This window comes from Dysidea avara, chromosome 7 (genome assembly GCF_963678975.1).
Source record: "Dysidea avara chromosome 7, odDysAvar1.4, whole genome shotgun sequence".
Classification (NCBI taxonomy): domain Eukaryota; kingdom Metazoa; phylum Porifera; class Demospongiae; order Dictyoceratida; family Dysideidae; genus Dysidea; species Dysidea avara.
In genome coordinates, this window is record NC_089278.1 from 36115043 (window position 1) to 36136808 (window position 21766).

Sequence of the window (21766 nt, forward strand, 5' to 3'; positions counted from 1 at the left end):
CTACAAGTGTAAGGAGGGATTAAATGTTCACTAGTATATCTGCAGGAGTAGGCCACCTCCCTTGTTTCCCTACTTTTTATTCTATAATCCCTAATTGAACTTAAAATTCTTACACTTGTTTGTTTACTTTTTTTGTAACATTATTATGACTGGTGAACCCATGCATACTGCATCAAAAGAAAGGGGGTATCTCTTTTGTCACCCATTTCATGTCCCTATAAAACTTAGATGAAAAAGGTGACCAAAACAAAAAAAAAGTGCAACAATGATCCAGGGTTTGAACCTGGGATCACCAGTGTGATAGCTCAGTGTGCTACTGCTGCTAGCTCCCATACCCCCATTCTTTTTAAATAAATGTGACTCAAGAAGTAACCTGTATATAGTAAGAACCTAACCCTAAAGGTGAAGAAGAAATCAAAGGTGAACCCTAATGCTAATACCACTTGTTGTGTCCCCAAAGTCGACTATTTGCAGCAGTCTACTAGACATGTGCCCTAAAGTCAAAGAGAGAGAGAGTAACAATTGTGGTAGGAAGTATGGATGCTTCTGAGCTCAATATTATGTAACGGTCACAAAAGGTGGTTAAAAGAGTAAAACCCAAAAGGAAGGATGGCACCAGTGTTTTCACCTAAACGCGCTCCCCAGCAGTGTTGGGCCGCTACTTTTAAAAAGTAATATATTACTTATTACTCGTTACTGCCACTGTGATGAAATGTGTTACAGTTATATATTACTTCAGTTTAAAAGTAACTAGTAATAGGTTATATTACTTTGTTAGGTAATAATATTACAGTAACTAGGTAATAATATTACAGTAATGTGCTAGTTAAGTACTTGTTAACACGCTAGTTAAGTAATGTGTCAGTACTTTGTTAAGTAATAATATTACAGTAACTAGGTAATAATATTACAGTAACTAGGTAATAATATTACAGTAACCTGCTAGTTAAGTACTTCGTACCCTAGTTAAGTAATGCATCAGTACTTTGTTAAGTAATAATATTACAGTAACAAGCTGAATAAGTGATGCATAGTACTTCGTTAGGTAGGCAGTAACGAGTAGTAATGCGCTATTGTAGTAATGCATTACTTATGCAAAGTAACTATCTGTTAGATATTACTAGCTTTGGAAATGTGGTGCGTTATATTAGTTACTGCATTAAGTAATAATATTATGTAATGCATTACAAAAGTAGCGCGTTATGCCCAACACTGCTCCCCAGCTATCAAATACTACTTCAAAAGGGGTGTAACTAATCACTGGACTGGACTACTGGACTGGAACACTGGACTGACATATTTTTGGTTTTTACACATTCTGAGGTTGGTTTTATTGAGTCTTGCTAGCTAAGGGCCTTCAGAAAACTTGCAGTCTGCTACTAAAATGATGAGTGTGAGGAGTGGAGTAGGCAAAAAACTGACTTCTCACTACTTGTTATGCTCTACAGCATTTATACACTTCTTGGTATTGTGTTTTGGAGATTGTATTATATAGCAATAGCTAACCAAAAATCATTTTACAATATTTGTACTACCTATGATACACTGTATCCTTGAACTAAATAGCTCAGACCCCTGGGACACAACCTATCCTTCCTAAGACTACTGTAGCTAAGATGCAATGTACAAACCATTGTACAACTGTAGGTATTTTTTGCTATCATGATTAGTTCTTACGTGTGCTGGTTGGTGTACTACTACAATATGTGACCAAATTTACAAGCTTGCTACTATCTCCAAGACGTTATTGTTGGTTAACCATAACTAGCACATTCCCTGCAGTACACTGATAAGGAGTATAGGTATATGTACTGTAGAAGAACATAACAAAAAGAGGAGAAATCACTAGAAGTCAGTTTTTGCTTACTCCACTCCTCACACTCATCATTTTAGTAGCAGATTGTAAGTTTTCTGAAGGCCCTTGGCTAGCAAAACTCAATAAAACCAACCTCAGAATGTGTAAAAACCAAAAATATGTTAGTCCAGTAGTCCAGTCCAGTGTTCCAGTCCAGTGATTAGTTACACCCCTTCAAAAGTGCAGGGTAGTGTCTAATCACTGGACTGGACTACTGGACTGACATTCTTTTTGGTTTTACACATTTTAAGATGGGGATACTGTACATTTGGGTGACTTATGACAACATTTCAGCACTGAGTGGTGAATGTGATACTAAAAAGTAGTTGTGATAAGTCAAATGGTAAATGTATTCTATTCACTACTTGATGGTATCTACATACTCTACTGTATAGCAGATACTGACATGTAGGGATAGTGGTATACCCAAAAATGTTTCTCTCACTCTTAGAGGCACACGTGATCATTGTATTTTCTATAACATATGTATATTGCGAATTGGTGACTAGTCACTGGAGTCCATGATATGTAACTGTGTGTAATGAGGGGGCACATTAAAGTAACCTACTTTTAGAACTTGTATGTACTTGTGCTATGACTATGCAACTTTCTACTCCTATTAACAGCTAAATGACATTGTAATACAATTAACAGAATACAGACATTTCATTCCAGTAATAAAATATAACCAGTTATACAATGGAATCTAGTTTGTGTGTACACATGCGCCATATATGTTACTGTATAGCAGATATACTGACATGTGTGTATGCCCAAACATGTTTCTCTCACTGTTAGGCACACGTGATCACTGTGATACAACTGTCTATAACAGTAGATACTGTCAAGCAGTAATTAGAATAGATTTAATTGAACCCATTTGACTTATCACAGCTACACTGTACTTTTTAGTACCGTATACACTACTCAGTGCTAAAATGTCACAAGTACAGTAACCCCACCCTTAAAAATGAGTAGTCCATTCCAGTATTCCAGTCCAGTGATTAGACACTACCAAAGTGCAGTGGCCATTACGTTTCACTTTCAGCTATGCTCAGCCCGTTACACTGTGCTACAAATGAAAAACAGTAGAAGAAGTGCCTCTGCAATCAATCCAGTCACCAAGAAAATGACGTTTCATGTGCCCCAACTATCAATTACTGCCTTGAAAGTGCAGCAGCTATTATGCTTTGCTTTCAGCTATGTTCAGCCTGTTACACAGCATTACAAATGAAGAACAGTGTTAGAATTGCCTCTGCAATCAATCCAGTCACTACAGAAAATACTGTACAGACGATTCCCATTTACAAATGTACTGTAGGGAAGCCATGCATAGCACTACTGTGAATTGACACCTTGGGCTGTCAACAAAAAAAAAAGGGACACAAAGGAGGACAAAGGTAATTCCATGATGCATGCATTGTACGTATTGTGGTATGCCAAAAGGCACGTCTCTTGATGAAGCGATGTCGAACAGTGAAAAAATCAAGCCCATAGCCTTAACTGTTATTGATTTGCGCTTACCTGAAGGCATCAGGCAGGCAGGCAGTAGAAAATTTCATTGAATAATTATTTAAAAAAATTTCCTTATTGAAAGCCTTTTGGATTGTACTGAAGACACTTTTGGGCTTAATTAAATACCTAACCAATGCTGCCAGGGTGCCAGGATTGTATTGTGAAGCTGGTTTTTGGGTGATTTTTGTTGGTCGGAAAAACCTAAATCTCCATGATCACTAATATACAGTACTACCGTACTGATTATTACTAGCATTGTGCTTGATGCTTTTAAGCATTTATTGTGCCTGTGAAATAGGCTAGGTTATTTCCATCCATGACACGTGATAACCGGTACCTGCAGCAATACATTGGCTGATTCCGATCTAGAATTGGTGCAGCCCTATTTTTATAAGTTAACAGGTGATTTCATTCCAAAGTTATGATCATTTATATTACCCAGGTACTTTGAGATAATTTACCTCCCCATGGGTAATTCACATCCCGAGGGCAGGTGAACTCAGCAGCTAATAAAAGTGATCAATATTATACATGAACACAGTGGCTATTAATAAGAGCCACCAAAAGCTATTGACACCAATTGTTGGTGTCTTGTATGAAAGACAACCTAAGGTTGAAGGGAGTGAATTGGCTGTCCTGGCAAAGCTCAACAAAAGCTTACAGTGTACCTTCATACAGACAGTGAAAGACATCATTATGCTTAACAGTTGGCTGGGTTGGGTTAGGGTTGGGTTCAACCTTGGTTTCTTTTCAGTGGTCTTCTAAAATATGACATCCTTTTCGACCTACACTAGGAAAGCCAGTAGCTGGTACTGGTAGTTGATTGAGCATAGGTTGCCAAGGGTTGGGGATCTGCTTTAGTGTATTTTTCTTTTTGCTTCCCCCCCTATGTTTTCTGTCTAAGTTCTTGCTGGTTGGTGTCAATAGCTTTTGATGGCGCTTATCGACACCGATGATTGGTGTCAAATCACCTTAACTTCAAATAAAAACCAAGTTGTTTTTAACTCTTAAGACCTTTACTTTGGAACAATATTTTAACAAGTTAAATAATGCCTAAGGAAGATGTACAGAAACGGACAAAGATGGATATAAATGTTACCAATGGTCAAATCTCAAAAATACATTATGTTGACGAGGAGTATTATACATGTGGAAAATGTCATGGTTTTATGAATAAAAAAGTACACGATTCGGCTAAATTTTGGGCTAATACACTATTATAGTGAGTGTTCATACAATCTACACTGGTTGTAGAATAATTAGATGTCATGTGTAATTTGTGTAAACTTTGGTTCATAAACAAATGTACTGCATTCATTCAATGGCTCAAAAGGCACATTATTCAAATGACATAGTGAAGTTTGAATTTTGTTCATGCACGACCTGGTTAAATTAGCAACTTAGCAAGCAGAAGATTGCAAGAATCCGACTGCTCATCACAATTTCGCCATGGGCAGTTATGCTTTAGACACTAGGAAGTAATGGAAGGTAGTTGTAGGCAAAGCCATTAGATGTCTGACAAGTAAATTAGCTACCATGCTCACTGCTAGTCTCAAAGTGTAGTTGGGACAAGCTGTAGAGGAAGAATATTCATGAGTTGTGTACTACTGTAAGGTCGTTTAGCAGTAGCTACATTTTGTTGTGTTTTCTCCAACTGCTATATCTTGTTAAACAGACAAACAATCATGTCAATGTGAGAAATTCCATTTTCCAAAGGGAGCCAAAACAATGACTCTTGTTTAACAATACACTCAAAATCATGCCAACTGCATAATTTATGTAGCTAATTGTAGCTATAGCTACACACAATATTCATAGAAGCTTAGAATGTTGCAATCAAACCTTCGAAGCATAAAATCGACATTCGTTTATGCACTAGTAAATTTGTGAAAAAGCAGCAAAACTTATTGTTCTTAGCCATATGGCACATTTTTTAGAACAATTGCATCTCCTTAAATTAATTAGTATTAAAAAAAAACAATCGGTGAAGTACCAGGCTGGAGGTGGCGTCAGCTGGAATTCAGCCAGAAACTGGCAAATATGTGAGTAATTTAGGTTACGTGACAGATTATTGTTTAGAAGGAATTTACAACACAGGACTGTTATCAAACTGCACAGCTATTCCAAGGTTAGCTTGTATATATGGCACTAGCCTGGAATTGGAAAAGCATAAGTTTGTTGATGCACCATAGCAGAAATCAGACTCATTCAGAGTCTAGAATTTACCTCTATATAGATCCTTGAAAGTGAAATTCAACTTTTACTGTGAACTTGGCGGCGCCAGACTAAAAGTCACCCAGGGAGTGAAGTGCTTTCACCTAAATTCAGAAGCAAGCAACTCGCATATTCACCAGTACATGCAGTACATGGCAACTGAATACGTTACAAAGGAGACGTAAATTTTTATTTTAGTATTTTTTAAAAACTAACTTTGACTTATATCATACAGTTTTGGCTATTTCTTGTGTTTGGCAAGTGTTAAATTAGTCATATATAGGCTGACAGGTGGTCTCTATCATAAAATGATACATCTCTTAATATTTTGATCAACATCACAGACTAGTTCAATTTGTAGTGATACTCAGAACTGTCTAATTAATCAAGAAAAGCAGTTTGAACTTTGCTCTATGCCCTTGGTGACATCACGAGTGCACAAAATAGTACGAAAGTCCAAAGCACTCGAAAAGCACAAAACGTTTACAACAGATAGTCATTGTACCTCTTTATACAAGTTGATAACTTGTCTTCGTGCCATTATTCCGCTACTCACATAGGAACAACTTGCTACAATACGGCCATATCATTCTCCGGTTATTTTCGTATAGTCAATTTCCAGCCATCATGTCGAGTATCATGTTGAGGTTGCCAAGGATCGCCAGGTTTGGCTATTATGCAGTGAGGATGTTCTCCGATGCTCCAGGGAAGGTACTGTTGAATACGCTACAGTGTACTGGTAGTAATACAGTACGTGTTTGTATGTGTTGTAGCGGTAGAATAATAGGACCGCATAATTGCCAATGCAGACTGTGTTCACTGTTATTTATATTACAGGGAACTGGTAGTGGAGGAAGCATAAGGTATGGGCCAGATACAAGGTTGTTTTTATTTAATGCACACCATTTTTGCGTAGATCCGCTGGTGGAAAATTCAGTGAAATGGAAATGGCACGTGAGGAACAGTATTTCAGGAAGCTGGTGAGTGTGCGTGCATGCGTGTGTGTGTATGTGTTCATACATGCGACTTGGCATGCGATGAATGTGTTGTGTGTAATATACAGTACAATAGTACTGACATTGAAGGTGTGGAGGTGATCCGTGATATAATATACCCCAAAAACCTGCTGCAATTTTTCCTCACAACAACATGACAGTATTGGTTGGGTAAAACCAAGCCCAAAAGTGTCTTCAGATTGACCTGAAACATTTCCGTCAAGTTGCTACAGAATTTTAAAAAAAATCATTCAACGGAATTTTCTACTGCCTGCCTGCCTGACGCCTTCAGTGAAGCGTAGTGGAAAACTGGCTACAGCTATAGCCCTAATTCTTTCGCAGAAACGTTTCTAGTTCACTTAAGAAAAAACCTTTGGTATATTGATAAACATACAATACTTGCGCTATTGTCTTACCTTTTATCCTTCTTTACCATGGCCATCAGTCAAGGTTCTACTGCTGAGTGTTAATAGACTACAGTACGGCTTCCATCTACCAGTGTATATTGTATCAAACTGTTCAAATACACGTGGTTGCCGGTTGCACCAAACTATTTGAACACACGCGTACGTGACTCGCTGTTGGATGTTGATCAGAGAGAGCAACTCACAGCGAACTATGTAGCAATGTGTAAGCCCATAAATATTGTTTAATTAGTAGCAATGTTCGGGTCATCCAGGTCCTGCTTTACTGATTATTTGGTCTGACCTCACGTGCTAAACTAAAAGTGGACATGTTACTACACGTCATAGCGTAGCCCTGCTTCTTTCATGAGCCATGCCCACTTATGTAAATTACTGTCTGTAGACATATGGTAGCCACGCCCATTCATCAGTCTGTAGGTATGCACGAACCACGCCCACTTGTGTAAATTACTGTCTGTAGATATATGGTGCCACGCCCATTCATCAGTCCGTAGGTATGCAGAATCCACCTCCATTATTGTCTGCATGCTTATGTAGAGCCACGCCCACTGATCAATTGTTATTGTATGAGTCATAATCTAGTATAATGGTGCTGTGATTAACTCTTTTAAAATATTGTGACTGGTTTCGTGAAAAGCAGGCTATTTAGTGGTCATGAGCTTGCAAAAAACTTCACAAACAAGTATAAGAAAAAAATTAGGGATTTTAAATTAGAGTAGGGACAGTATAATAGTGCTGCAATAAAAAGTACTGAAACAAGCTGGATCGGAGTAGTACGTAATGTCCAAATACTGTAAAACAATAAGAAGTGAATATCCCTACTGTGCATTAAATGTAGTACAGTAGGGATATTCTTTTCTTGTTGTTTTTGGACTTCATTGCACCAATCTTTCACATTCCTTTGGTTTACAATATGCAAGGTAGCTACTGTGTGAGTGCAGTGATCTTGGAAACTGAACTGCACAACCTCAATATTTGGTTAATCAGATGAAATAATGGTTAAGTCTTTAATAACAGAAATACGTGCGGCAGTAGAAGTACATGTGGGCGCTGATGAAAAACAGAAAATCATTAAATAGTGGCCTTACGTGCAGGCCTCACAGGGGAGCATGTATGCACTAAGTGAATTACAGTTCAAAAAAGAATTAAAGCAGTTCAGTTTTTCGATCAAAGTCTGAAATGATTGCAACACCTTCTGCTAAAGAGTTCCATAGCTTTATATTACTTGGGGAAAAAAAAGAATTTGCATAAGTATTAATTCTTGCCAAAATTGTAAGTATTTTTGAGTTTCCATGTGTACAATAGGATGGGGTAGGGATAAAATGTCTGTATATAAATGATGTGTTCCCGGAGCTACAGCAACAAATGCTGGTTAGTGGTATGGGACGTCAATTGCTAGGATACTGTGATTGCCTTTTTATGAGCAGAGACAATGTTTGTTGTTTTCCAATCTGCCGTAGTACATGACATTGCTACAGAAAAGCTTGAAAAATTCATTGTGAGTACCGGGGAAAGCTCTCATTTCTGTAGCCCCAATGGTTTGTGAGTTGGTTACATTTGTTTACAATGCGGTAGACATAAACAAAACCGTCACTATTTCTTCTTCAAAAAAAAATGTCTTCATATGCCTATGTGCAAGTGACTGCAGGGCTAAAACTATACCTTCGTTGATCGCCAATGCATGGTGAACATTGTAGGTGGAACTCTAACTTTTTAACGTTTTAATTCCAAAACTACCCACCATAATCGACTGAAACTTTGGTGAACCATCCCTTGGACAATCCAGATAATGCTGAGAAATTAAAAAAAAAAAAAAATTGGAGGTTTTGTGAACTAGATGGGTTTTCGCTGAGATGCATGGTCACATGGTCGCATATAATATTATGTTATCTGGACCAGTGGCCTTGTGAGGATCTAGGTTATCTTTGTGTCAATACTGATTGTAGCAATATCTGAAATGTGAGATTCTTCCTAGGTTGTTTTTTAGTCACTGAAAATGGATGAAAAAATAGCTGTTGAGAATTTCTGCCTTTTGAGGAGAATCTGTATACACCGAACCATTTTGAGATAGTGATGGAATACTGCTATTATCCTTTCTTTGGCTTTTAATATAAGACTACATAATTTTTTTGTGACATGGCTAAGTTGTACAATTGCTGTTTCTTGTGGGATAGGTTCATGATGTGCCATGGTTTCTTTTTGCTATTTAAGTTTTTGGATGGAACGTGATTACATCATTTTCTGAAAATGCAAAGTAGAGATTTAAAGCATTGTTTTTCATGCTCTAAATATCTGTTTTAGACCATAAATAGATGCTGCATTGTGTTACAGTATCATAGTGGTTCACTAGAGAGGGCATCCAGGATGTTCCAGTCTATAAAAGTCCACTAGTGTGTCTGTTTCTCTACTTTTTCTGTGATCCCTTAGAATTCCTAATTTTCCTTATAGACCATGTGCGTATTAAGGCGTGGCACTTTATTACATCATCAAAATAACTCATTCGCCATTTTTTGAGGGCAAAAATGTACGCATTCTATGCCTACGGAATTTTTTTTTAATGCTAATATGAAGGAATTGTGCTAAAAGATAGAGTAGCGCTGGTATAAAGTAAATTACTGGGTAAAAATATATAACAAATTTGCTGCATGGTGAGTTATTCCGCCTAGGGAAGCTTTTTACAGTAAAACGCTTGATACTTTTGTCCTCACTTTTCTCATAAACTATCGTGAAACTTGAAGCCGTAGCAATTTTTTCTGGTTTTTGCCAGACCACGCCTTGGCATGCACAAGGTCTATGCAAACTTTTTTTTGTAAAATTATTATGACTGGTAAACTCACGTACATTGAATCAAAAGAAATTAGAGCGGCAGAGTTAATGATTTTGTCTGAACCTGTACCCCAATTATCAGTTACTGACTTGAAAGTAAATGGTCATTATGCTTCGCTTTCAGCTATGTTTAACCTGTTACACAGCGGCTACAAACGAAAAACAATAGGAGAAGCACCTCTGTAATCAATCCAGTCACCATGAAAATATGGTCAATGTGCGTGCCCCAATTATCAATTGCTGATTCGTAAGTAGCTGTCACGCTTTACTTTCAACTATGTTCAGTGCGTTTCACAGCGTTACAGATGAAGAACAGTAGGAGAAGTGCCTCTGCAGTCACCATGGAAAATACAGATGATTCCTGTATGGAATCCATCGTGCTATAGTGTGGGACATCATAACTTACCAAAAATGCAATGTGCTATATAATTTGATGTACCGCTACCCATGGTTATAAGCAAAGCGCTGTAAGTTTCAAAGTGTTTATCCTATGACTATGAAATCAATGTCATTTTACTTGTGATGTAATAAGGATTAAAATGACACCTAGGGATTTACCCTACATAAGAATCATAACACGCCGTGAAAACACATTTTAATTTTAAGCACACAAATCCATTACATACCTTTAGAAAATGGTCCATAACTTGTTCTCAGTTGATCCTATTCACCCTAAACAACTGCTGGTTGATTTGCCATTCAATGGCGAGTAAGGCCATATATATAGCTCACGTGATACAAATGCTAATTAACATGGCGGACGAAGCGTGGAATGTGGCGTTGCGACAAAACCAGTCACTGTTCTCATTGCTTTATAACAAGTAAGCCTCTGTTGTTGCAGCGATTATTTAGTCTTCCCCTAGTACCCCTATAAACAAACTTTCTTTTGATATCTAGTTTTAGGCCAACGGAGTTAGACAAGTCAAGTGATTTGGCCATATAGCTAAAACCTGTTTGGTACCAGCACGCATTCCTCAAACAAAGCTGAAATCTTGGTGGGAAAGGAGTACAGTGATAGCTCTAACTTTGTACAAGACAAATTTTTATATCTTCTTTTATTTCCATGTTAATGTGAATAAAAGGGAAACACATAAGTCACTTTTTCTCAACCAAAGAGTCCTCAATGATAATGATGAAATTTGGTACACACACAGATTGTGTCATATACAAAAAGTAAATTTAGTCAAGTGTTATAGCTTCCTTAACCTTTAAAGCCATACAAAATGTGGGTTATACCTACATGGAGAAAAAGTGAAGTATGTGAAATACTGATTTTAACCAGTTATTATACATCATTGCACTAATAGTTCACATTGGTATGACTTCAACTTCTGTTTGTGTAACCACAATGTTTACATGTTCCACCTGTCCAAATTTCAATTAAATAGACCAAACCCACATAAAGTTATGACACCACAAACACAGCATACTACCTTTTGGAAAGTTATGATGTCCTGCACTATAGCTACTGCGAATCGACACCTTGAGCTGTCAGCAAAAAGAAATGGGAGAACAAAGGTAACTTAGGTAAGTCCATGATGCATGCATCGTACGTACAGGGTGTACTGCAGTATGCATACCAAAAGGCATGTCTCTGGACAAAGTGACATTGAACAGTGAAAGAATCAAGCCCGTAGCCTTACTGTTTATCGAGTTAAATTTGGCATTAGTTAGTCAGTCAGTCAGAAAATTTTGCTAAATAATTTTAAAAAAATGTGGCAACTTTTTGGAAGTGTTTCAGGTCATACCGAAGGAATTTTTGGGCTTGGTTATACCTAACCAATACTGCCAAGGCACCATGAAGGTATTGTGAGGCTGGTTTTAGGGTAATATTTTTTGCTAGAAAAGCCCAAACCCTAATACATGATAGTACTGTATGATGTAGAATTTCAGATATCAAAAATAGTTTGATTTAGCTGTGCATAGGGGTTCTATTGTCTCCTCCGCACAAAAGGGGGCCATTTTTTTTTGTTTTGGTACTGGTTGTGCTCAGCTAACTCAGATTGTAGTTGTTTGTTTGCCTCCCGTTCTCTTGGTGTCAGGTCAGGTGTGATAAATTATGTTTCTACTGTTCTGGATACTGAACTTTTTAATCTGCATTTTTATTTTTCCTTTTGCTCATTAATGACTGATGCTTTTCTTACAGTCTGTTTACACTAGCCATCTAGTTTGAACTATCTCGATTAAGAGCGGTTTTAAAGTTAGTGTAAATGCGTACTGTATCGAACCGAACCATGTCAAATCACTCTGAATTGGACCTGTTAGGGATGTGGGTCTGGTTTGATCTAGGTCACTCTGGCTTACCAGTATAAACAGTTGTGATCCTGCAGTTTGATTTGGCTTTAGTAAGCAGAATAAAGGTATGGAGAACTACAGTTAAAGTGGCGACTGTAATGATGAAGTGAAGGTATTTAGGTGACGATACAGAAGGACGGCCTCAAGAATGAACAGGTGCACACTCCACAGAATTGAGAGGTTGTCGTCAACACTTAAGGCATTGTCATGCCTACTAACTTGATGATAATAGACAACAGAAATCCTTTAACTCTATCAACAATCTCTGCTTCAATTATGATTGTGGGTTTAAGTTTTTTTTTTGCTGATTGGATTTGTCCCAGCCTTTGTAGTATAAACCCCACTCAGTAATCAATCTGGATTGTGATTTCATCCAGAGTGATCTGTAGTATAAACACGCTGTAAGTGCATCCGTACTAGACAGTTGTGCCTGGCTAGAACTAGGGTGGCTAACTGAGGCCTTTAATGTGGTAGATGGTGAAGATTGTACAGCTGCTGCATAAGACTGTTTGTGCACATCATTCATGGAGGTAGTGATAGTTTGATCTGGTCTTGAAGTTAGTGATTGTTTATAGCTATATCTTTCATTTGAGTAGTGATGTCACATATTTTGACCTTGTAGATGTTACTGAATCATCCTGGGACAGTTTCCTTTATTACTGAAATCACTTTAGTTTGAGAGCTATCTTGATGTTCATGGTTAAAAAGTCAAATAGTAATTGTGTTAATGCAATTATTTGTATTACAGTACTACACAAAATGTTAAGGTTACCATGCACAGCATTCAGATTTTCATAAACTTTGTGGGATGTATTTTTGCATTGAGCACAAACCACACGAGTCACACTGAATTGCCTGCTCCAAGTTCTTGTTCACACTTTGCAACCTTCCCCAACACTGAGTGAAGATTACTTAACTGTTCTTGTCATTTTGTTGGTGATATCAGTTGAAACGCAAGTGGCAAAAATATGCTTTATTACGCATATTTAATTGCACAGCTTGTTTCCCGCGAAGAAACAAGCGCTTCTTCGGGTAGAACACCATCTGACTACAAACCCTTGTAGCTTCCAGATGCAACGCTCTTTCCTGTTTGCACTGAGTGTCACGCAACAACACGTCACTTGTCTTTCCCACAGCAACCAAATTCGGCAGCTGCAGTTAGTTAGCAACGAGCTACAAAGCACTGAACGAAGTTGGTGAGTAATAACAAGGTGGTTTTGAGGTGTGGTACAAATTTGTTTCAAGCCATATTAGTGTTTCTAATTAATTTGCACAACTAGACAAAAGCCCAAACTTGATAATTATGTTGTAAAAAGTTGTTCACTTTGGCTGCTGTTTACACATGCAGTGATTGTTGACAAATAGCATTTTTACACATTTTAAATCAACAATTTCTATAAAAGTTATCAGGTGGAGACTTCCTGTGCCAGAATACTGTTGGTACTACTCCGAGTTGACCAGAGATGAAAGTTTCTACCATCAAATCAATAACTTGTAACTGCTTGGGTACAGCCATCTTCAAGGACTCCATTCCTACTGTGTCCAGGGTAAATCCCGCACAGTACTGCTCCTGTCATGGAGATACACAGAGGTCTGGTCATCCATCACAGTCCTAACCTGTATTAGTTTCAAAAATACAACTGGATGTACTAGCTGTTAGAACGCAGTATTACTAAATACATAGAATGTGAGGTAAATTGGTCAAAAGAAAAGTAAAAATGTTACCAAGAGTTAATAATAGTGGAGTATTAACTCTTGGTGTTACTAAAATCTATTGAGGAATGGATAGCTAGCTACACTGAAAGAGAGCAGTCACAACAGACCAATTTACGTACCAAGGCCACTTTCATCTAGCCAAATTATTGTTACTTCAGAAGGGCTTTCTCATTCCAAAACAGAGTTATCATGGTACAACACTGCAACTGGTACAATCAGTTTGTTCTGAAAGCTTTAACAAACCAAGGTTATCATCAGTTACCTGTACAGTACAAACGTCTCAAGTACACATGGGTACGCATGAGACTTTAAAAGACCATCATTCTAAATCAGGGGAAGATCCAGGATTTCACAAGCTAACAGGAACAAAATTTGTAAAGCGGGACTCAGAAAAGAGATACCGTATGACAAGAAAATTTGATGAATCTACATTTCAGCAGTTTTGGTGAATTACTATAAACATCCTCAAAAATCGAGATATTATAGATCTAAACACATACTTTTAAAGGTGCTTATGAGCATTTAATGAATTTATAGTTTACAATCTAAACTAATTATTTGTCAAATTTTCTCGAGCAAAAATTTCCTGCCCTATGGTAAGCATCCATTTTGAGTAATTATCAATTTCCAGCAGTGATTACGATTTTAAATATACAGCAATACTCTAAATTGCCAGATTTTGCTGTGGGAAGCCCTTACTATTGGATGTGAATCACAAGTTCCTGAATTCAGCTGCACTGCAAGAGTCTGACCTAGTAGAAGAGGTTGTAACTGATTGATCTATTTTTAACATGTGCACCACTAAGGTAGCAGTAATGATTATTTCTCAAGATGTGGGATAAAAAGATTGCATGGATTTTGTAGGCATCTGATAATGTAGGGATTTGCAATGGTGATGTCTTTCCATAGGAATTAATAGTTTTATGCTCGGGAAATCCTTGTTATGAGTCCAGACTATCTCACTAACTCAACTTTGCTTCCTCGTGAAATATCTTGAAAGCTTCACTTTTACATTGGGTAAGTGTTATCAAATCACAGTGGCATGCAGCCAGTTTATTCCAAATTTCATCGCTATGGTTGCCCAGGTTTAACTATTTCAAAGCATCAAGACAAGGTATGAGAATTTTTTCAGTATTAGCAAAGATTTGTATGAAGGTTACATTTCTGTAAACTGAGGCTGATACTGTTGACTACTGAACTTGTAATGAGGATTGTCCATGTTATGAATCTCTACTTACACAGTACATGTACTAGAGGTGTGGAGCAACTGAGATATTTTCACTATTGAGAGAGCTATATCTGAACCACAAAAATTTCTTTCAAAAATGTTTTTAGCATAAGTGACCTATTATCGAACGGTACCTATTATCGAACATAAAAATCACGTAACGTATTCGGAAGTTTACAATTTTATTCCGCATACTTGTAAGGTGTTTATATGGAGAATTCCGATAGTGTAGCCTATTCTTAATGAGCTTTCCGTCCTTTAGAGTTTATGTGTGGACATCACAGCAGTCTTGATACTCATCACCACTGACGAAGAAATGAAGAAAAAGAACACAGGAATCGCCTTACAACTCGAGCGTGACTTTGGCGGCGGAATTGGGCTTACTGAATCGAAGTACAACTCGAGCGTGACTTTGGCGGCGGAATTGGGCTTACTGTTTGTCATTTACCTGAGTAAAAGATGTATCCACGAAGACTGTACAGAAGGGGTTGATGTAAACAAGGATAATAAGACTGTGTTATTGGTCGTAATGTGCTGATTTTTCACTGTACGCATTTTACACTAAACGATTCGCTGTTGTAACTCACAAGTGCATGCTTGTATCAAAACTATACTTCAGTTACAGTATCATGGTACTTCAGATAACACGTTGATATAATAGTTAAGAGTGTGTAGGGTGCACTGAAGTCACCACAGTAGAAAAGGTGCAAAACGTTCAATAATTGATTAACGCAAATTAATGGGCGTTCGATAATAGGTATCGGTGTTCGATAATTCATATTTTACGGAATGCAGAAATCCACTCATAACACGGACACTAATCGGATACTATTACTCAAACTTACGTGAGGTATTCTACAAGAAAGGCGCTACCTCCTGGTTAAAAGTTGAGGTTGATACTACTTTCCTGGAGATATTTATGAAGTAAAGTATAAACTTTGTTCGATAATCGGTCACTTACGCTACATTTTGGCAATCCACAAAAGTTGTTTTAACACCTTATGACACTTGTGATGTATGGTTTATTGTGTATAACAAGATACTGAATAACACCCTCTTCTATATTAACAGAGTACAAATTTGTTTCACAAATGTATACAGTTTCATACAGCTACTAGACGTGCTCTATACAAACCTTATCACTTTCGTTGACTCAGATTTTGTGCACTCTTTTTTGTTTATCCACAGCAAAGTGAAATTGGGAGCAGCTAAATTCTTGTTCAATTCTAACACTAAAATACTTTCAGCCCGCACGTTTCAAGATTAAATAAACTGAATAATTGTCTCCATAAATCATCTCCTCAAGTGTTTTTATTCGAAAATACGCCAGAAATTTACTGGTTGAATGCCATTTCTCTCGTCCGCGTGGCCTGGCGAAAACGCCATTTTGGACTTGTCGTAAATTGCACGTGCAAGTAAAAACTCACGTTTTTTGTCGCTTGCGTTTCGACTGATATACTGAGTGGTCGTTTGTTCCTGTGACATTTTCCCGGAAGTTGAGATGTGGATATTGATCCTGAGACATAGTGAGGGATGCTTTATACTCATTGACTGATGAATCAATCCTTTGAGTAAGAGCACAAATGCAGTCTTTAGGTAGGTGGTGGTACTGTTCAGATGTTGCACCACTACGTTTTCGACTACGACTGCTTTGGAGGCGTTCCAATTAGTTGCCTTTCTGCTAAGGCAATAGATTACGACTTGACATAGATTGTAGTGATTTAAAGCTTAAAAGAGAACAAGTCAACATTTTCACAAAACAACTCTCACAATTGATTTTTAAAATTTTATTAATCATGTTAAGGTGTGTGGTTATAGCTGATGAATGGCTATTGTTAGACATGCTATAGTCAATGCAATGGTAAAATTGGGTAGTAGGGAGACCTGTAACCTTGAGGTTCTTGTGTATGTAGTATTGCTGAGGATTTACAAATCTTTGCAGTATGTCTGTTAAGGTTACGGTATAGTCACGGGCAATCATTCAAAATTTTGAATGCCTATCGATACTTTTTGAGAAGCCCATAAAACCAGTCTAGCAGCGTGAAAAGTTTTAAATAAAGGTGAAGCCCTTCATATTTAATGTTTTTACATAGCTACAGTGTAGTTTGAGGCAGGTGGAACAGTACAATTTGTTGTAGTAACACAAGTAAGCCAGCCCAGCCCGTACATCGCCAGCTGTCACTACCATATTTTTCTGCTGCCAAATATGGCAAAAGCTGTAGGCTCTATTGGCATTTCTGGGGCATAGTGATACTGTATATTAAATTTATTAGGTCCTGTGGAAGCGTTTTTGGTGTATTTCTTCCCTGTGACTCAGATACAAGCCTTCAAAGAGCTTGTTTCACTCGAAAAAACTACTAAAAGTTCAATAAAACGTCTATACAACCATTAACTTAAAAAATCGCTTCCACAGGACCTAGATATTTTAGTTGTTTAGTCACTTGTGTTGAAATTATAAGGATTCAGTAATCTGTTAGTCTGGTTTGTGGCGGCGCGTTTTTATGAAACATTGCTCTATTGTGGACCACACACCCAAGAACAGTCGTTGTTCTGCATTAAAAACAAACAAGCACAATTAGTTGTATTGCTAACACAACAGAGTTGTTGAAATTATTTATCCCTGCTTGGTTTAAAGCAGTTTTTGTAATTTGTTCCACCCACGCATTTTAAACTATTCCGTAACCTTAAGTGCAAAGCAAAAACTGGTGATAATTTATATCACTTGCCCAGTATATTATTACTAATGTGACAGGCAAACAGGTGTGATCTAACAAGTTGCTTGTTATCATACGGTACAGTAGTACTGTATATGTGACCCAGTCTGGGAAAACCGAGCTTATTGCCTATTTAAAATTATTGAGAAACGCCGGTTTTAAGTATTTAGTGTATTGTAGCTCGCCAATGGTTGAAGCTATGTGTACCAAATCTTCACACGTTTTACACCAATTCCTTACCTTCCAGAGCATCCACTGTGCAAGTAGCCAACAACTAAGTTTCCCGCCATTTTAGATAGTTTTTAAACCGAGGTTGACTGTATCAGGCGAGCTGCAAATTGGGTGGGAGGCGGGAGCCCTGGAAGGCGGGCAAGATAGTGTTCAAAAATTGAAAAGGAAGGCCAAGGGATGAATTAGGCCAAGTTTTGGGCCAGTGAGGTATCAAAACTGGCTAAAATGAATGGAAATTCATAGCAGAGATGCTTATTCAACACCACAGAGCTGTACAGCCACATACAGTCATCCCCAGGCTGACCAGAGCTCCATTAAGGCCCCACACCACACGTACGGATCGCCACTGGGCTTGGGAAAAGCAGCCAGCAAAACCAGACCGCTCAAGTCTAACTGACTTTGATTGTGGAATTAGATAGTTTATTCATGTAGCTTTGTGTCCTGGTTGAAAAAATGAATCTGCTGACATGGGCGATAAGACCGGTTTTCTCAGACTGGGTCACATTAGGGATCATGGAGGTTAGCACCTTTTCACCAAAAAATATTCACCAGAAATCAGCCTCACAACAGCTTTGTGGTACCTTGCCAGTATTGGTTAGGTAGAATCAAATCCAAAAGTGTCTCCAGAACGGCCAAAAGCGCTTCATATAGGTTGCTACGGAATTTTAAACTTTTATATGCAGTGGAATTTCTACCGACTGACTGACTGACTACCTGACTGACTAATGCCTTCAGAAAAATGTAACTTGATAATGGCTAAGGCTGCTGGCTTGATTTTACCACAGTACGTATAGTGCATGCATCATGGAATTACCTTTACCCTCCTTTGTGTCCCATTTCTTTTTGCTGACAGCTGAAGGTGTTAATTTGCAGTAGCTCAATGGTTTCCCTACGTATGTAAACAGGAATTATCCGTATTTTCTGTGGTGACTGGATTGATTGCAAAGGTGCATTTTCTACTTTGCAACAGGCTGAACACAAAGTGTAATGATCACTTCACTTTTGAGTCAGTAGTTGATAGTTGGGGTGCATGAATCATCCGTATTTCTGTGGTGACTGGATTGATTGCAGAGGCCCTTCTCCTACTTTTCTTCATTTGTAGTGCTGAGTAACAAGCTGAACATGGCTGAAAGTGAGGTGTATTGTCCATTTTCAAGTTAGTTATTATTGATAGTTGGGGCACACGTTCAGATGAAATATTTTTGTTGCGATATGCGTGGGTTTACTATGATCCCTACTTGAACTTAAAATTCATAATTTTCCTTATACTTGTATTATTAGAATAGTAGCTTTGTAGTGGCCACACTGTGTCGACAGAGCATAACTTGAACACCATGGCTACTTGATTGTTTGAAGAGAGTTTAGCCACACTTATGCTTGGGTTGGCAGGGGCGGAGGAAGCATCTACAAGTTGGGTAGGCAACTGTGAGATCATACTTCTATAACAGTGCTAATAACAATAACCACCACCAGCATCATAGTTGTGGAAGCATAATCAGCATTTGCAGCATGCTTAGGCTAGCCCCAGAAAATTTTCAGAAAATTGCTTCAGTCTGAGATTGAACCTGGAGACAATTTCACATCTATAAAAATAATATTATAACTGCTAAAATATACTCTAATGAAATGAATAGTCGCTGACTGCTCTATTAGGGTATTGTTGACTGTTCTATTAGAGTATCTGGAGTGACATTATCCAAAAGCGATCCTGGAAATCTAGAGCAACCAGACTGCTTTCTGTGGACTTGGAACATGGATCAATAGCTACCACTAAAAGTTGGGTAGGCATTTGCCTACCCTGCCTATCCGGTTCCGCCGCCCCTGTTGGGAAGGAGAGGTGTATACTATTCTGTAGTAGTATTTTCAGTATGGAAAAATGCAATAGTTTTTCTACATTGTATGTCCAGAGGTTATACCTTTCATGATGTTTCATCTGCTATTCTTTTGGTGCAAAGCATAAATAGGAATTTAAGAGTTCATAGAAAAAAAGTAGGGAAACAAGGGAAATCACCTACACCTATAGATGGACATTATTTTATTCCCTACTTCAGTCTATGCCCATGACTGAAGTAGGGATTAAATGTCCACTAGTGTATCTGTGACCTCCCTTGTTTCCCTACTTTTTTCTATGATCCCTAATCAAACTTAAAATTTCTTATGCTTGTTTTTGTAACATTATTGTGTTTGTCTGAAAGCATTAAGTTAGTCAGTCACTCAGGCAGTAGAAAATTCCACTAAATTTGTAGTGTTTCAGGTGATCCCTAACCAGTGTTGGGAGTAATGCGTTACTTATGTAATGCGTTACTAATATTATTACTTTTGTGTTAACTAACGAAATACGCTATAAAAACAGGTAATATAACTCAAGTTGCTTTACTTACAAATGTAATGCGTTACCTAAGTAATATAGTTACCGTAACGAATCATTACTACAAGTAACAAAGTTACTAATCTTGTTAGTAATCCATTGAGTAACACCTAGCCACAACAAAGTAATGAAGCCTACCGAATGAAGCTTATTCACCAGCATCTTACAGATTTGCACATTGTCCAACAACGCAATCATGTCATGTGCTTAAGGCTGTGGACACAAAGTAATTATGTGTTATTATTATAGTTACTTTATTTTATGGGTAATATTTAACTGTAACTAAATAGTTCAGCTGCAAGTAATATGTAATATGTAACAAGTTACTTGTAAAAGTAACTTGCCCAACACTATCCCTAACGTACAGTACTGTATGAAATGTAGTAGCTGAAGTGTGTAGTAAATGCTCTTCCTATATTTTATTTGCTACAATATGCTATAAGTACTGCCCTTGAATAGTAGCCTCCCTTGAATAGTAGTTGCATTGATTTTGACCCTAGAATTAGACTCAGTTGTCCATGGTTGATGGTGACAGCTGACTACACTCCTGTAGACAGCTATGTTGGTACTACAAGTGTTTCATAGCCATAAGGTGTGATTGGGAGCTAACATCTGTAATGCAGCAAATAAAATGTTTGTGTGATTTGACCAGTTACTTTACCTTAACACTGACATGTTTATTATCTACAGCAACAACAACAACTTGATGAACTCAAGAAACATTTGGAGGAGGCAAAACATCATCATGAGGAAGAAATAAAGACCCATGATGAAGCCATAGAAGAACTGGAGGAACAACTTCAATGGCACAGGGAGAAGAAACGACGTCATGAGAAGAAACTATCGGAGAAGAAAGACTTGCTGGATGATGACTGACTCCTGTTACTATATATCATTTGTTGTCCACACATATTAGTACATGTGTTTGGTTAAATATACAAATGCTAGTGCTCTTGCTATGACCTCTGCTATAGATTATAGTGTTGTTGAAATAATACAGTTAGGTGGTCTGGTGAACCTTGACATGAACCCGTGGGGCTTAGCAATTATTTTGTATATAAGTTTTGCCTCGGTTTTTGCTATGTGTTTGCAAATTTGTTAATTCTTTTTGTACAGATCAGGCTTTACAGGCTCCTTTGAGTCTTCTTCACCTGTTGTACTATTACTAAAGCTTATATAAACGCCCCAAAGCTAAAGGTGTAGGCAGAATTGCGTCTAAGTGTTCAACGCTTTTGCGTGTGGGGCGGAGAAAATGTCCCCACCCCCACGCAAGAAAAAAAGCGGTCTGGGCACGAGACTAAGTAAATGGTTTTTACAGCATAGCCCATAGCCCTTACAGTGAGAACATGGCGTCCCGGCTCCTTTCGTTGTTCCGACGTGGTTT

The 21766-nt window shown here is 37.9% G+C and overlaps 1 protein-coding gene across 1 annotated transcript; it reads left to right on the forward strand.

Moving 5' to 3' along the window:
• Positions 1–6062: 6062 nt before the first annotated feature.
• Positions 6063–21344, forward strand: LOC136261397 (ATPase inhibitor mai-1, mitochondrial-like). The gene is made up of 4 exons (XM_066055404.1): positions 6063–6295; positions 6422–6447; positions 6501–6564; positions 21073–21344. The coding sequence occupies exons 1-4, from the start codon at positions 6212–6214 to the stop codon at positions 21256–21258; spliced, it is 360 nt and encodes a 119-aa protein (XP_065911476.1). The 5' UTR covers positions 6063–6211; the 3' UTR covers positions 21259–21344.
• Positions 21345–21766: the final 422 nt, after the last annotated feature.